The 17,786-nt window shown below is 41.6% G+C and overlaps 1 protein-coding gene across 2 annotated transcripts in view; it reads right to left on the bottom strand.

Annotated features, from left to right (window-relative positions):
• Positions 1 to 17,786, bottom strand: part of LOC122808703 (endothelin-converting enzyme 1-like) — a 1,298,251-nt gene that overhangs the window by 321,682 nt on the left and 958,783 nt on the right. For both annotated transcript variants that reach the window (XM_044079690.1, XM_044079691.1), the window contains one exon: positions 4,513 to 4,580. In XM_044079690.1, the coding sequence (XP_043935625.1) occupies positions 4,513 to 4,580 (68 nt within the window). The remainder of the gene's footprint in view (positions 1 to 4,512; positions 4,581 to 17,786) is intronic.

The following is a 17,786-nucleotide window of genomic DNA, read 5'->3' as shown; positions in this document are numbered from 1 at the left end:
GGGGAGAGTGTCTTGAAAGGCCTGCAACACTAAGAGGACAGCTCTCATTTCCAGGACACTGATATGTGTATTGGCCTCTTCTGGAGAGTATGTACTTTGGACTGTCTTTCCAAAGAAGTTCCCCTCCAAACCCAATATGAGAGACGTCCACGGTCATTATGACCTTGGGTTGGAGAAGAAAGGGACGACCTTCTTGTACTTGACTGGAGTGTATCCACCATAGAAGATAATTTCTGCAAACTTGTGTTATTTTGATCTGACTGGATAATGGTTGATGGAGAATGGACCATTGAGTGGCAAGTGTCCACTGAAGAATTCTCATATGGTACCTTGCCAACAGTACCAAAATAATTGCCGCAGACATGGATCTCAAAGTTAGGAGGATCAGTTAAGTTGAAAGAGAAGAACTTTGAATGATCTTTTTGACTTGGAAATGAAGAAACTGAACTCTGTTCAGAGGGAGAGAAGCTGTTTGAGTAACTGTATTGAGTGATAAATGAGGCACCGATGAATTTCAATATCTGTGTTGGTTTGAGATGAGATTTGTTGTGATTGATTGAAATGCCCAGGTGACAGCATAACTGCAGTATATTGTCTCAAGCTTGAATCAGATGACAACTGGTTGGAGCGGTTATGAAGCAGTCATCCAAATACGGAACACATGGAATCCCTGCAGTCTCAAGTAAGCTGCTACTATGCCATGCACTTGGTAACCAACCTGAGGGCTGTGGTGAGACCAAAGGACAGAGCTTTGAATTGGTAATGATTGCATCCCAGCTGGAAGCATAGATATCTCCTGGATCATCCGCTCATTTTTATGTGATAGTACACATCCTGAAGATCTGTTGAGCACATCTAATCATCCTTGTGTAGAAAAGGCAGAATGGACTGAACCGTGATAGTATGGAATTTTATGTACTGAACCAATTGATTTAGATTGTTGAGAAACAAAATTGGTCTCCAGTACCCTATTTTCTTTGGCAATAAAAAGAATCTTAAATAGTTTCTGGACTCTTTCTAGTCTGGGGGGACCTCTTAGATGACTCTCTTTTTCTAGCAGCTTATTTCTATTTCTATTTCTTTTTTTTATTTCTATTTCTTCCTCTGATTGGGTGGAACATTGGGAATTGTGCATATTACTAGTGGGGATGAATGGGAACCTCTGGCTATTATCCTTCACACCTACGGGTCTTCTGTAATCTCTTGCCAGGCTCTCTGTTGCAGGGATAAATGACCCTTGACACCATTCTGGAGATGGACAGTCAGGCCTCCTTTCAGGAGCATTGAAAGCACCTGTTAGAGAATGTATCTCTGGATCTCTGGTTATGCGGACCACTCTGTCACAGGGAACAGCATCTTCCATTAGAGTTCCCCCCTCTGACCCTGGAAGAACTGTCGCCACTTGGATCTTGGAAGGCACCCTGGGATTTTTCGAATCGCATTTTCCATCCACCTCGTTGGTTCTTTGAGAAGGTCTGTTGAGGGGCCAAAAAACATATGCTCTTAGCAGACAGGGTTTTTCTTTGCTGCTCACATCTAGAGAGTGTGTCTTTTACTTTGGGGCCACATAAGGAATTTCAGTCAAAAGCAGCATTGACAAAGAAAGATTTGAAGGGTTCCACAAAGTCACACAAGTGCATCCAGGCATGTCTTCTGATAGAAATGCCTGAACCTGCCACCTGTGAGGTACCTTTAGCTGTGTGGGAGATAAGCCTCACAGACAAGTTTGAAATGGACTGAAGAATACTCTACTGTGAGGCAATAGTGCTCTCTGCCTCAGAGGATATACTCCCAATGAGGGATTTGGCAACAACTTAATCAAATCCCTCTGAAGTCTCATGAAATGTGCCAAGGAATTCAGCAACTGAAGGACAAAGGTCACTGAAGCATAGACATCCTTTCCAAGTCTGTCCAGCACTCTAGACTCACTGTAAGAGGGTAGACGGAGGAACTTTGCTCCGCTAGTTCCTTCTTCATAGCTGCTGCTATGACCATGACATCAACTGGTACTCCCTTGCTCCAATATGTTCTGTCCTTCAGTGGTGCCAAGAGCCTATCTGGTCTCTTATGGATAGGCTTGATGGTATCAGACTCCTTCCATACCCATTGAGAGACCAAACCAATGAGCTTCTTGGTGAGCGGAGTCATTCAGGAGGTAGACAGGCCAACTCCAAAAGCCTCCAGGAATACTGACTCCTCTTGGGAAGCGTTGTCAGGAGACCAACTTCCCCTTTGCTCTAGGGGTTCTAGGATGTCTCCAAATGAGATGTCGTCGGGTGGTGATCTTGGAGACCCTAACACCTCATCAGTGTTGGTATCTTCTGTGACAGACTTTTGTGGAGAGTCCAAGTGCCTTCTTTTACGTTTTTTCTTCCTAGGAACTTCTTTGGTGGGATGCTCCAGAAAAGTGTCAGAAGAGATTAGTATACCCTGTTGGGTGTTCTGGAGACTGGTTTGGGCTGACTGTCCCAATGGTACAGATGATTGAGAATCTAGATGCAGAGTCGAATGAAGATGAGTAGTCAGAGCCGAAGAGGGAAGAGAAATCTGAAGTCCTGGAACAGAGAAAGCTCTCTCCATTACTATAAATGCACAATGCCTCAGAGAAAAGGAAGCCAACAATAGATCTGACAAGGCATGTTTATAGACAGTAGGCCCCTCTTCCCCAAAGACAGACTACTCAATGAGGGAGTTGGAGCTGAGCTATGCAGTGCTGAAGATCCAAGGGGCAGAGAAGGCAGCTCCTACAGCTTTCGGCACCCTGGATCCTGCACAAATGCTACTGCTCCAAGAGTCTCCTGGCTCCAAAGTGCTTGGCGCCAGACCACTCAGAGATGCCACTGGAGTCAAAGATACCAGCATCTTCAGATCTGAGGTGGATAAATCTGGGATTTTTGGATTTGATGGCTCTGAAACCAAAGGTTGGATTGGAAGGAGCCAATAATGGGGTAGAAGCACCGACAAGGGTCTCAGGACCAGATGGGGTCACAGCCGGAAGAAATCCCATTTGAATCTGCATCCAGAGGAATTTCTTCATCATCCTGTCCATATCAGCTTCAGTCAGACACTATGACTGTACAGATGATGCTGTAGAAGATAGTCTAGAATGTCATCTCTGTGACCATTCCAAACAAGGGGAAGGGAACCAAGAAGAGACAGGATTCAGTAACAACTGCAGTGATCAGATTTGAGGGATTTTTCTGATTAAGATTTCAGATCCAAAGAGGTCAGATCTGATACTTTAGCCACTCTACTGGGAGGTTTGGATACCAGGGGGCAAAAGAAGTAGTCAGATCTGAGGATCGTTTTCTTGATTCTGTATGTAGAGAATCTACTTACTTGTCAACTTTTTTGTGGGTTGAGCCTCAGAGGTTGTAAAAGCAGGTTTAGAGGGAAGCAGACCTGGTAATATCAATTTTTTCTTTCTGTCAATCACAGCTCTTGGATTGAAGGCCTTACAAATGTCACAATCACAATCAAGGTGAGCTGGGCCTAAATAGTACATGCATTTTGAATGACCAGCTGAAATAAGAATATTATGGCTGCAGGCCAGGGTCTATATCATATGACCGACATATGAAAATGTCGAAGCACCTTTACTCAACACAAAAATGTTGAACACTAAGTTTGTCGAATGGCCAAATCACCGATTTCTTTCCAAGGGAAAGAAATCGTTTGGCCACTCTGTCACACCTGCCCTTTCCCCGACTGTAGTGCGGTCTCAGAGTTGGAATACATAGTTGGGGGGTATGGGCGGGGGCAAAGCCCCCCACTTAAATACATTTGTTTTTATGTTGTGTTGTTTGTTGGCCTTCCGATTTCTTTCCCTTAGAAAGAAATCGGTGATTTGTCCGTTCGACAAACTTAGCGTTCGACATTTTCATGTCAAGTAAAGGTGCTTCGTCATTTTCAAATGTCGATCATGCAATATAGACCCACAGGCCATGCACTTTATGAAACTAGAAGGTTTCTCTAACATAGTTATAAGGTAAAGTAATAGGAAAAACACTAAGAAGAGAAAGACTATTTTTTTTTTTTTAAATAAGCAGAGACTAGTAAGAAAACACCAGCAATGGTAATAATGGTAATTAAGTATCAAAGAGATACCAACAATGGTATTTAAAAGATACTTGAAAATGAGTATATAGGAGTCTTTTACACAGAAAAATAGAAATATAAAGATAACAAAAGATTATAAAGATTATGTAATGGAAGGACAGCGCAAGAAAGATTACAGTAAAACAATTAACTTTCACTCACTGAAAATAATACACTAACTCGAGAGTAAGAAGTGACCATGTCCCAACACTTAGGTGGCAGACAAGGTCTGAGGTATGTTAGGTGACTATGGCGTTATGAATAAAGGGAAGAGCTTGAGAGTTTCAGTGTTCCACAAGCTAGAAAAAGAGGCCGAGTCAGATCCAAGGATAGGAGGTGAACCTAACATTTAAGGAATGAATGAAAATGACAACACCAGATCCATGTTTTCATTTCTGACTTACATCTACTTACCATACTCATAGAAGGCATGAAGGATTTCATGAGCCATGATAACTCCAATTCCACCAAAATTCAGAGCCCTAAAAAGAGAAATTCAGAGTTTTGTATTTATGTCCCCTCTGTACATTATAAAAAAAGAAGCATTCAACAATTCCATATTTTTCTTTAGAGTCTAAGGAATACTGAATACTAAGACTATAGCATACATTATCTAGTTTTGCTGTATCTTCTTCAGTGCAATTCTTATATATTGCGAAGTGGTCAATAGTCACAAGGCCAGCAGGAAGAATTGCACTATGAAGCTGAGTGAATTGGATAACTTCAGTGCATCTAGCTTTTGTTTTATGAGATTGCTCATCTGAAAATCCTAGTTCTAAATTTATGAAGGTAAGACATCAAAACAAAACCTTAAGATGCAGCAAGTTCACCTGAATGTTAACTCTAGCATTTATAGTTACCCCCAAGCCTCACCTTGCTCCTCCTATTTGTCCTATTCATTTTTGAATATCTGCAGATATGCACTCCACCAGTTTCTTTTTTAAACATCTTTACTGAATTATCACTTGTGACATAGGCACATTTACATTTATATAAAAGTAATCAAAGAATTTAAGCTCCCTATTGTAATTCTGAGACTTTTAAATGTGAGCTCAGGAATTACAAAAGAAAGGTAAGAAACTACAGACGTACAGTCAGTATTGAACATTGCTGTTCTCTTTGTATGGGGGCAAGCCTACCAGCCCTCAAACCTATACATATCAACTCTGAAATCACTACACATCAGAAAAATGAGGAAAAATCTGAAGCACAGTGATCTCAGAGTTAGTATATGGAAGAACACATTTTTGTTCTTTCAGTCTTGCTATTCTGTGACTTGCAGTAACAAATCTCAGAATATTAAGCAGTTACCCCAAATCTCACTCACCTGTTTGAATAACTGCATTTTTTAAGGTCAGTTTTACAGCTAACCATTTCTGGTAATTTCTTTTGTGCTCTCCTCGCCATGTTTTTTTTTTCTTTTTTTTTCACCTCTATCCATTTTGCTTCATGAAAAACAGAGTGCCTAAATCATAATCTTCCTTAAATAATTGCATTGATAAATTCAATATATGAGACATAAAGTACAGTCATGTAAGTAAACTTACCATAACAGCAGATGTTTGAATGATCACTGCTGCAGTAGCCTTAGCTATACGGGTTATATCCTGCCAAGGATATAACAGCCAGCCAGCTTCCAAAGCTTCAGAGAATCATCCATGCACCCAAAGTACTATTCAGGTTGAGCTGAGCTGACTAAAAGTCAGGTTTGGGCACCAAGCTCTTCAGTGGTTTAATTTCAACAAAGAGAAAGAGGCTAAAGCCCTGAGACAATGGTTCAAGCAAAGCCAGTCCTGGATCTAGACAGAAGAATCCAGTATTCAACTCCTTGTACATGTGCATATATATATATATATGTGTGTGTGTGTGTGTGTGTGTGTGTGTGTGTGTGTGTGTGTGTGTGTGTGTGTGTGTATAGGGACAGCAACTGATAGCTTGATTCAAAAAAACTCTGAAAAAAATTTTGAGTATGAATGAGGGATTTGTTTTCTTACTGATTCTCTAGCCCAAAGCTGACCAGCTAGGGATAAACCACAAAGAGAGCTTGCAACTCAGATACTTATCTTGCAGATGTCTGAGCAAAGAGAGGAACAGTTATCCAAGTAATAAATCTTAAATTTGTTTGATGTGAAGGTTCAGAGGGAGATATGGTTAACTTTTACAGCAGAAAGTTAAGATCCCAGGAAGGAGCAACATGTTGGCATGGTGATTTCAGGTGGAACACTCCCATCAAAAACTCTTTTACTAATAAAACTCTGAAAAAAGAGACAGATTAATATGCAGACATACTGAAGTGGCTGCAAGATGTACCTTGACAAAGTAATGCAAAGGCCAAAGGCTAGTAATCCAAAAATATATGAACACTAATGGTACAATCCTAGACAGGTATACTTGGTAGGCACCTTCTAGAAAGTTCTTCCACAGTTCAACTACCCAAATATAAACCGGGAATCATACATGACTCCTAACATGAAGGCCCAGAGATTCCAGGACTTTCTTGATGCAAGCACCTTGATCCTGTTAGTCTGTATGCTCACTAGGGGAGCAAACATACATGACCCAGTCCTCACAAACACATAAACATGGCAGAACATTGCACTCTCCTACTGCAATGTCCTCACGGGTTAGTTCAAACCATATTGCTGTCTCCTTTGAAATAAAGTTAAAACCAGGGACACTGGCTAAACTTGGAACTTTTAGGAATTATTCTAGGGCAAACTGCCTACTAAGTGACACCCTGAGAACACCGCTGTGTATGCGGAATTACTCATAGAAACCCTGTATAATCATAATAGCAGCTGCACAGAGACAGCCACACCTACCCGGATTAAGGGCAGGATCAATTCAAGAAACAAGCTACCCTGGTGGAATCCCACCATCAACAGATTGTACAACAAAAGAGGAAATTTACGACAAAAAATGAAGAGATTCAATGTTCAGCAAGGTAATAAAAAAATCCCTCCTCAAACCTAAACAAGCAACTCAGTGTGCTAATGAAGTCTACGAAAGACAAACTTGAGGTAACATTAGCCTCTCAAGCCAAGGACAGTCACAAAGCTTTCTTCATCTATGTCGGTTACTTCAAAGGCAATACACAGAAATCTACTGAACTAATTGTACATAGTGCCACCTATACAGAGCCAGAAGATATAACAAACCTCCTGGCTGACAGGTTTAACTCCAGTTTTGCCCTCTCTCTCCACCAGATGCCCTTCATTAAATACCCACATCAATAACTCCCAACTATCACAAGAGAGCAGGTACTCAAGGCATTTTCCAAGGCCAAAAATACTGCATTGATGGGTCCTGATAATATCCCAGGATGCTTGCTTAAAAGCATGAAATATGATCTGCCAGACTAGAATCATCACTTAACTACAGCCTCTAAACAGGGTTCATGATAAATGAATAGTGGACTGCAAAAGTTATCCTACTACACAAGAAAGGGTTATCCACAGACCTGCGGAATTACTGACCTATAAACCTGACTAGCTTGATATGCAAAGCTTTGACATAAAAATCATGAATTTCATAAATGACAACACAGGTGACCTACAAACATTGGGCCCAAATCAGTTCAGGTTTGTCATGGGCAGGTTTTGCCTACTCAGCCTGGCGGACTTTTTTGAGAAGGTCACAAAAGAAATGGATGAGGATAAAATGGTGCATAGTGCCTGCCTCAACTTGGCCAAGACATTTGACAACATATCCCACTCAGGTGTTGTAGAAAAGCTCACTAAACTAGCTAAACCCCCTTACATCACACACTGGATAGTCAGCTGGCTTACAGACAGGACATGGGAAGTTAGAATAGGAGAGTATATCTCCACAAAATGGCCAGTTACTAGTGAAGTGCCTCAGGGCTCACAGTTGGGGCCATTGCTATTTGGCACCTACTTCCCTGAGGTCTAGGCTAACATTAAAGACCTCTGGCTGGCAGGTTCACAGGAGATTGCAAACTGGCTGCAGTCAATAAATCCTTCCAAGAAGGCCTGAGACAGGCTAACAAATGGTGCCAGAGTCATGGTCAAAAGCTAAATGCCAAAAAGTGCATCGTAGTACCTTTCAAAAAGATGGTCACCCAAGCAAATTAGTACGTTAACAATATATACCTAAGAATAGACGATGTAGTCAGAGATTTGGGAACACATGCAGACACTGATTTGGCATTTGACCTTCATGTGTTTGCGATAGTGAGGAAATCATTCTGTGTTGCACAACTAATAATCATATGCATGTATTAACGCCCCCTTCTCCTTTTATTGTTCTTTCTAGTTTAACCGCCAGGCTGGCATTCCCTCATTACTGCTGTTCTTCCCCTTTCTCCTAGCACAAATCTATCAAAAGCATCATATGAGCATCTCAAACATTGTTTGGTAAACTACAGTTGTGTACATAAACTAATCATAACAGTAAATGTTTTTAAAGCTCAATGCTGCAGTAGCCCAGTTTGCATGGGTTATATCCTGAAAGGATGACCACTAATCAGTCTTCAAAGCTTGAGCAGAACTGCATATAATCAGTGGTTTGAGTGTTAAACCCTTCAGAGATTTTTTACCTAGGAAAAAAGGAGGTTAGAGAAAAGAGAGTTAGATACATGCTAAGAAAAAATGATAGTGTCCACAATAAGAGTAAGTTTACTTACACAACAATACTATGATCATCACATTGATCCCTGCTGAATTAGCCTGAGCTGTATTGGTAGATTACCATAGCTCAGGAAACTATGGAGGTGGAAGCAGACTAGGAATGCAGCTTGTTATGTTTTGTAAAAGAATACAGCTTGTAATGTATTGTAAAAGTATTTACAGAGGACCAAGTGGCTGCATAAGAAAAAAACATCTAATATGGTAGAGTGCTGCACACCCCCTAGTGTAATGTCTTCTCTGGTAAGGTCAGACGACCAAATGATCTCCTTTGAAGTAAAAATAAAACCTGGAACCTCAGCTAACCCTGGAATATTCAGGAACCACTCTAAGGCTAACTTCCTACTACTAAGTAATAACCTGGCAAAATTTCAAGCCCCCATAAACCCTGAGAACACTGCTGCCTATGGATAACTGTTCACAGACACCCTATACAAGCATGTTAATAGCTACATAGAGGCAGCTGTAACCATCAAGAAACACAGAACTAACTCAAAAACACAAAGCCACCCTGGTAGAATCACATCATCAAGACACGGTATAACAGAAGGAAGAAAGGAATGGCAATAATCAGCAAAACTACATTTGCAGCATCCAGCAGGATAAAAGCACTCTCAAACTAAACAAACAACTCAAAGGACAAATAAAGTCTACCAAAATGAAATCTGACATAAATTTGGCCTCCCAGGCCAAGAACAGCCACAAGGCATGCTTTAGCTATATCTGCAACCTCAAAGACGATATATAACTGTGTGCAGAGCTCATTGTTAATGGAGCCAGCTATACTGAGCCAGAAGATTTAGCAAATCTTTTGGCCAACAAATTCATCTCCAACTTCCCATCTCTCCCCCTCAACCTTCCCTCAAGAAATACCATCAAATATCACTCCCCCATATTTATCACTAGGGAAAAGGTCCATAAGGCCAAGAACACTGCATCAATGGGCCCAGACAATATTCTAGGATGCCTTCTAAATATCAAGAAACATGACTGATCAGGCCCATTGGAATTGCTATTTAACTGTACCAGCCAAACAGACTTTGTGCCTCATGAATGGAGAACAGCACCAGTCATCCCTCTGCATTATGGTGGGCCATCTACAGACCCTGGAAACTACAGACCCATATGTCTCAACAGTCTCATATGCAATGCCATGGAAAGAAATATCATGGAAATAATCAGTAATGACATAGGAAACCTCCAGACTCTGGGCCAAACTCAATTTAGTTTTGTCAAGGACAGGTCATGCCCGCTCAACCTAGTGGACCTCCTTGGGAATGTCACCAAAGCAATGGATGAGAACAAAATGGTTCACACTGCCTACCTTGACCAGGCCAAGGCATTTGACACAATACCCCACTTAACATTGTTGACAAATGCATGAGGTTAGGCATAAATCCTTATGTCACCCAGTGCATAGCCAGCTGGCTCACAGACAGGACCCAGGAAGTTAAGATTGGGGAGTCCACCTCTACAAAGAGGACAGTCACAAGTGGAGTCCTTCACAGATTGGTCCTGGGACCATTACCTTTCATCATTTACTTCTCTGAAATTGATACCATTATCAATGGCTTCTGGCTAACTAAATTTGCAGATGATTGCAAATTAGAAGCAATCAAAGAATCCACCACTGACACAAATATTCTCCAGGATGTATATCAAAGCCTTTAGATCTTTTAGGTGCCATATGTCACACCTATGCTCCCCGCACAAGGCATACTTCATAAAGGTGACGTAGGGACACAAACACTCAGAACTGAAAAGCCCCAGGAGGAACAAAATACCCTCAAGGACAAGAGAGAACATATACATCCAGAAGGGCAGAAGGAAAAGGAAACAAGGGCCCCTTGGCCAGGAGGGCAAAAAAAACACATGGCAAGAATTAGAAAAATAGGGGAAGGAAGGAGGGACCGAATACTGCAATAGTGAAAAAAAGGACATCTACTGTTATGGTAAGATTTTACACAACTGTACTATGACCTTCCATATCACTATTGAAGTATTCTTTACATGAGGGAGAGTGCAAGAGCTAAGAAGGTTGGGAAAAGGAGGGCACAAAAGAACTCTCTACACACCCATGCAGGTTAGCCCTGGCAAAACCTGCCCTGGCCCTGGAAATAACATCTAACTTGTAGTGTTTAGTGAAAGTAAGAGCAGAGGACCAAGCAGCAGATTCAAGGATGGAATCAGCATCCATACCCTTGAAAAAGGCACCAGAGGAGGCAACCACCTTAGTAGAATGTGATTTTACAGACAAAGAAAGAATGCCATGAAAGGAATAACAAAAGGAAATGGCCTTAGAAATCCAGAAGGAGATGGTTTGCTTGGAAACAGGCAAACTCAAAGTCCTAGGATGAAGACAAACAAAAAGCTGCTCAGACTTACAAACTGTCTTCATCTTATCTAAATAGTACCTGAGCTGTCTATGCAAATTCAAGGTGTGAAGAAGTAACAGCCAAAAGAACAAGTCTTCCAAGTACAATGTTGCAAGAAAGCTGAAAAAGCATGTCCAAAAGGAGCATCAGTCAATTTATCAAGTAAAAAACTGAGGTGGAATAGGCTTTCTGGGAGGCCTAATATGAAAGATGCTTTTAAAAAAGTGTTTGACCTCAAACCGAGAGGTTAGGGGAGGATTCAAGGGCAGACAAGTAGAAACTGCTGAGAGGCATGCTTTAAATGAAGAATATGCCAACCCAGCATGGAGCAGATCACACAGATGAGAGAGAACCAGAGGAAACTTCACAGAGAAGGGATCCTGATGGTGAGAGAGGCACCAAACAGAAAATCTTTTCCATCTGAACACATACTATTTTCTGGTAGTGGGTTTCCTGGCCTCCTGTACAACCTGGAGCACACCCTTAGAAAAGAGGTGCCTGAAAGGAATCAAAACCCTATTACCCTCAGTATCATAGGATGCTGCGGTGGTGCAGCAGTAGCATTGTTGCCTCACAGCAAAAGGTTCTCCCATTCGATTCTCGGCTGGAGTGCAGGGAGTGCCTTCTGTGTGGAGTCTGCATGTCCTCCCAGCAGTTGGGTGGCATTTAAAAGACATGCTTAAATGGGCGTGCCTTCGTTGAAGGTTGGACGTTGAGCTGGCACCTCGGCATTTGTGAAAATCTACTGCCAATCATTAGCAGACCGGAGTTCCGCTGTGGCGACCCCTAACCGGGAAAAAGCCGAAAGACAAACAACAACATCAGTTGAAGAGTGGACAGGTGAGGATAGATAAGAGATCCCTTGTTTTGTGTGAGAAAATCCACCTGATGAGGTAACTTGTGGTGACTGCCCCTGGCCAAGTGAGAAAGAAGGAGGAACCAATGCTGTCTGTGCCAAAAGGGAGTCACCAGCAAGATTTTGGGATAGTCCTGACTGATCTTGTGCAGAGCCCATGGTAACAGTAGAAAGGGAGGGGAGGTACAAAGAAACATCCCTTTCCAAGGAAAAAAATGGGCATCCACTTTCCAAGTCAGAGGACTCAGAACTTTGAGACCGTATAGAAGAAACGGTCTGTTCAGAGGCGAGGCAAAAAGATCTACCTGAGGAATATCACACCAATGGACTATGTCTAGTAACACATCTCTGTGAAGCATCCATTCATGAACTTGAGTTCTGGACCTGCTCAAAGAGTGTGCCACTAGATTGTGCTCTGAAGGAATGTAAAACACCTTAAGGGTTACTTGATACTTGATAGCCAAGATCCCAGACCTGAACAGCTAAGCTGTAAAGGAGATATGCTTGTTAACATACCACATCACACTAGTATTGTCTGTGAAGACTTTAATGGAGTTGGGGCAGAAATGAGGATGAAAAGCTTGCATGGCCAGATGTAGGGCTTTCACGTATTTTATGTTGATATGGCCTGACCTCTGATGAGGAGGCCAGGGACCCTGGACCTTTAGGGGGGGCACAGAAGCTTCCCACCTCAAATCTGAGGTGTCTGTGAATATTTTCTGAGTAGGATAGAAATCTGGAAGGGGAGCTATGGATTGAATCCACCATTGAAGCTTGAGTTTGAGACAAGGAAGAAAAGAAATAGGTAACTCCAGGGGGTGGCAATTGTGAAGCCACACTGATTTGAAGTACCACTGACATTTCCTCATGTGGAGCCTGGCAAGAGGGAGTAGAGGAATAGTGGAGGCCATAAATCCCATAACCCTTTGAAATTCCCTGGCCATGAGAGAGAACAGAGGAAGAAGGAACTGAAAAAGATTATCAGAGACAGAACCTTAGGAGAAGGAAGATAGGCCAGCATGGGGATAGTCTGAAGCCTGCACCCTAGAAAAACATGATCCTGGGATGGCATCAGCAGTGATTTCTTGAGATATATATTGAATCCCAGACTATGTAAAAGATAAGTGATAAACTGGAGATCCTGCAAGCAACTGCTGGGAGATGCAGCTTGAATGAGCAGGTCATCCAGATAAGGAAAGATTTGTATCCCCAAAGCATGCAAAAAGCAATGAGAGGAGAAAGGCATTCAGTGAATATCCCTGGGGCAGTAGAAAGACCAAAGGGCAAAGCAGAGAACTGAAAATGTGAAGAAGAAAAAGGGAAATGCACACATTTCTTGAACAGAGGTTGAATGTGAATGTGAAGGTAGGCATCTTCGAGGTCTAGAGAAACAAAAAAGGTTTGACAAAGAACAGGAAACAAGGTCTGACGGGACAGTATCCAAAAAGAAGGAACACCGAGAAAGGTGTTGAGCAGAGTAAGATCCAGAATTGGTCTCCAAGTACCCTCCTTCCACTGAATCAAAAACTCCTTCACTATCTGGGAGAAGGGAATGAGCTGAATAGTGCCTGATCCAAAAGGGATTGCAAAACCTCTTGGAAATTAGGAAGCTGTTCTAGAAGAGTTTGAGAAATGTCAGAAAAGGGGGCAGGGATTTCCAAACCATGAAGCATTCCTGATGAATTACAGACAGCACTGAGGAGTCTGAGGTAATCTGATGCCAATCTGTAAGAGACAGAGGCAAAGAGACAAGAGGAGCAGGCTGAGAGAAAGGGAAGGCCAAATATCAAACGGAGACAGTTTTGTCCTGAAAAGAAGGCTTCTGATATGAAGGGGCCTGAGTGGATTTAGAAGGAGGAATGCACCTAGATCCCTTTTTACCCTTAGGAAGAGAGTAGGTTTGCCTACAGACAAAGGCATATGGGGATAGGGGAGAGAAAATATGTTTGACTTCCTGCAAGACCATACCCTTATCCTGGAGGAATTTGAATAAATCAGCAGCAGCTGACGCAAAAAATTTTTTGTTATCTAGATGGGCATCCAAAAGCTTGGTTTTGATATCATCAGACAAAGTCTGAAGATGTAGCCAAGAATAGTGCCTTATTACAGAACAGCACCTTGTAGAATCTATCAGGTTTATTGGGAGCAAGAGCCTGAGAATCAAGAGCAACAGAGGCAGCAGTAAAGGTGTCCAGAAAGGCTGCCAAAACAGGCTTGGGAGACGTCATTTGCAGGAGCACATAGTACCTCTTTTGAATGTCAGAAACCTTGGTGCAATCCCACTTAAAACACTCCATTGTACAGGCAACAGTATCCTCATATGATAACTCTTCCAATGGAGAATCTGGACTTAAGGAATGCTCTTCCTCTGACCATAGTTTAGAGGAGAAGGAATTTGAGAGGAGTATTCAAGGGATTCCTCCCTAGAATCTGAGTCCTTATCTGAGAAATCCAATTCCCTAGGCCTTTTTACAGAGGAAGACCAGAAAGAGGCAGGGATAGACACCTCTTGAGGAGACTTCAAGGCCATTAAAGCATTGAACAGACCCTGAGTAAAATCCTGCCATTCACTATGGGAATTTCTAGCAACAGGCGAAATATGTTTTGCTTTCTGCTTTTTTTATGAGGGAGATGTCTACCCTAATTCGCCTAAGCAGTTCAGACACTTGGCGAGATTCAGTAATGGTAGTAGGGATCTCCTCCTTTTTAAGCCCCCCTTCTTTTTTGAGTCTTTTTGCTTTGCAAAGTTTTGTTTGCCGGAATCTCGCTGAGACTGTTTTGTTTGTTGTAAAAGGGTACTGACGTAGGACGAAAGTTCTTACTCAACTTAAAAAAGGAGGAATGAAAATGAGTCACTCTTTGAATTAATATTCTTCTTTCATTAAATCTTTTAAGGAATTTAGGAGCAGAAGGGCCAAACAATACTTATTTGTCAAAGGGAGAATTCAAAATCTCAGCATTGACAACTTCTGGTAGGGATTGTGAACTTAAACAAGCAAACTTTCTCATGATTAATCCAATAACAGCTGCTCTAGAAACAACATCTGCAGAATCCTAAGAACACTTCAGAGAGTTATTGCTTACCTGAGATGCAGACAATATTACAGAAATTAGCGATGTTTTAACCTAAAAAGAAATGAAGTTAGCTCTTTAACTTTGTCTTGTTCTCAAAAGAGACCAGTAAATATTTTAATATAGGAGCTTAACAGTTTAGAATTCTGAAAGTTAAAGTAGCACAACAGTAAACTTTCTTTCTATCAAAAAATATTCCCATCTTTGTAATAATAAATAATGTTGCTATTCTCATTATGTTTCGCATCACATCTGGGATGAGAAAGCAGATATTTATGTGTCTGTGGAACTTTGTACAAACTATCAGATTTTTTTCTAATGCTGTAAAATTAAGAACAGCTGCAGGTTGGGGAAAATCCAGTTGTAATAAATAATTTTGCTTCTATTGGGATACTGGAATTTCATTCTGTACCCACTTAAAAGTACAGTTATGCAAGTAAACTTACCATAACAGTAGATGTTCGAATGATCACTGCTGCAGTACCCTTAACAATATGAGTTATTATCCTGCCATAGACATAACAGCTGGCTAGCTTTAAAAGCGTCAGGAACCTTCCATGCGACCAAAACATCAATCAGTTCAAGTTGAGCTGACCAAAAAGGCAGGTTTGGGTACTATGCCCTTCAGACCTTTCACGCCAACAGACAGAGGCTGAGCCCTAAAAAGACAATGCTATGAATAACAAAAATAAATGTCTACACCCTGGGGTAAACACCACACCAAAAAACAAACGGGGTGGAGGGAGGGAGCAGCTAATGTAGCAATTATCATTCCAACATCTACTATTATGCTAAGTTTACTTACACAACTATACTATGCTCATCATGTTGATCATTGTTGCAGTAGCTTTAGCTACCTGGGTAGATTATCCTAGCTTACTACATTTAGGAGGTGGAAGGAGAAGAGTCCAGGAGTCCCTGGAGAATGGTCATAGTGAAGCCTGATCTAGACCTAGAGAAGGAATCAGGCTTATAGTGCTTTGTAAAAGTATGTACAGAAGACCAAGTTGCAACTTCTATAATACTTCTAAAAACCAACCCTTTCCAAAAAGCAATAGAAGAAAGAAGCCCTGGCCCTGATAGAGTTGATCTTGATCCTGCCTGGATGGTTTTGTTGTGGTGAGTATAACAAAAAGATAATAACCTTAGACAGCCATTTGGAAACAGCCTGCTTTGACACAGATTGTCCCCTCTTACTTTCACAAGACATGAACAATTAATCCGAATATCTGAAAGATTTAGTTATGCCAAGACAGTACCCAAGTTGTCTGTGGATATCCAAGGTATGAAGTATCCTTTCTCCTTCATTTTTAAGTTTAGGAAAGAAAACAGGGAGATGGATAGTTTGGCCTAAAGTAAACTCGGATACCATTTTAGGCATAAAAAGGATTAGTTCTCAAAGAAACCTTGCCTCTATGGAAAATGAGATAGGGTTGACTCACCATAACAGCTTGTAACTCAGACACCCTTCTTGCAGAGATCAGAGCAAATAATATAACTGTTTTCCATGTTAAGAAACTCAAGCCAGGTTACCTGATTCAAATGGAGCAAGTGTTAGCTGCTCTCACTCAAAATTAAGATTCCAAAGGAGGGGACACCAGTTTTCTTGGAGGCCTCATATACAAAATCCCTTTCAAAAACATTTTAACATGGGAATGCACTGAAAGAGGAGGATCCATGGACAGACATGCTGAAATGGCCAATAAAAAAACCTTGACAGAGGAATAAGAAAGTTTATAGGATAGAAACTCAGACAAATATTGTAAAACCAGAGAACAACTACCCCTGAATGGGTGCTGGTTTCATTACTGGCACTAACTAGAAAACGTTTCCATTTACTAATATAAAAGTTTCTAGTAGCAGGCTTTTTTGCATCCATTAGTACCTGCTCTGCATAACCTCAGAAAGCACTTGCCTAAAAGAAATTAAGACCTTATCATCCAGGCAGTGAACTGAAGTTGTTGACTGGGACCAGGGTATATCAAACACCTCTGTTCTTGTGTGTGAGTAAATCCAATCTGTGTGAAAGCTTGTGGTAATTGCCCCTGGTCATTTCCAAAAGAAGGGAGAACCATGACTGCTTAAGCCATAAGGGAGTCACCACAATGATCTTGCTGGATTCCTTCTGACTCTTCAGAAGCATCCTGGATATTACTGGAAAGGATACGAACACATACAGGAACATTCCTGTCCAAGGAAAGGAAAAGGCAGTTGCCTTCCAGGCCTTCTTGCATGGAGTCCTGGAGCAGAATCCTGCCAGTTGATTATTCAGAGAGGAGGCAGAGAGGTCTACTTGAGGAACTCCCCACAGAGAGATCAAATCTTGGAAGGCCGCTTGATCTAGTTTCCATTTGTGAGGGTCTGCTCTTGCCTTGCTCAAGTTGTCTGCCACACAGTTTTGCACTGGCAGAATGTAGGGTGCCTGTAAAGTGAGATTGTGCTGAAAAGCTATACCTCAAACTAACATGGCTAATCTGCCAGAGGGGTATGACCTGATTTCCTCTTGCTTGTTGACCTACAATGACTATGGTATTGTCTATAGCAACATGAAGAGGTTGAGGGGGGCAAAGATTATTCAGGGAGCAGAGTAACTAGATCAGGGAAAGCATCTCTTTTATATTTATGTGCTTTCATCTTTCCTACACACCTTGCACTTTTATCTCTCTTGAAACTGCTCCTCAAGCAAAGTCTAAGGCATCAGTGATGACTGCTTTGTAAGAAAGACGGAGAACGGGAAAC

The sequence above is a fragment of the Protopterus annectens genome, chromosome 8.part0 (assembly GCF_019279795.1).
Source record: "Protopterus annectens isolate FY-2018-M chromosome 8.part0, PAN1.0, whole genome shotgun sequence".
Classification (NCBI taxonomy): Eukaryota; Metazoa; Chordata; order Ceratodontiformes; family Protopteridae; genus Protopterus; species Protopterus annectens.
This window is presented reverse-complemented; position numbering and strand designations above follow the sequence as displayed.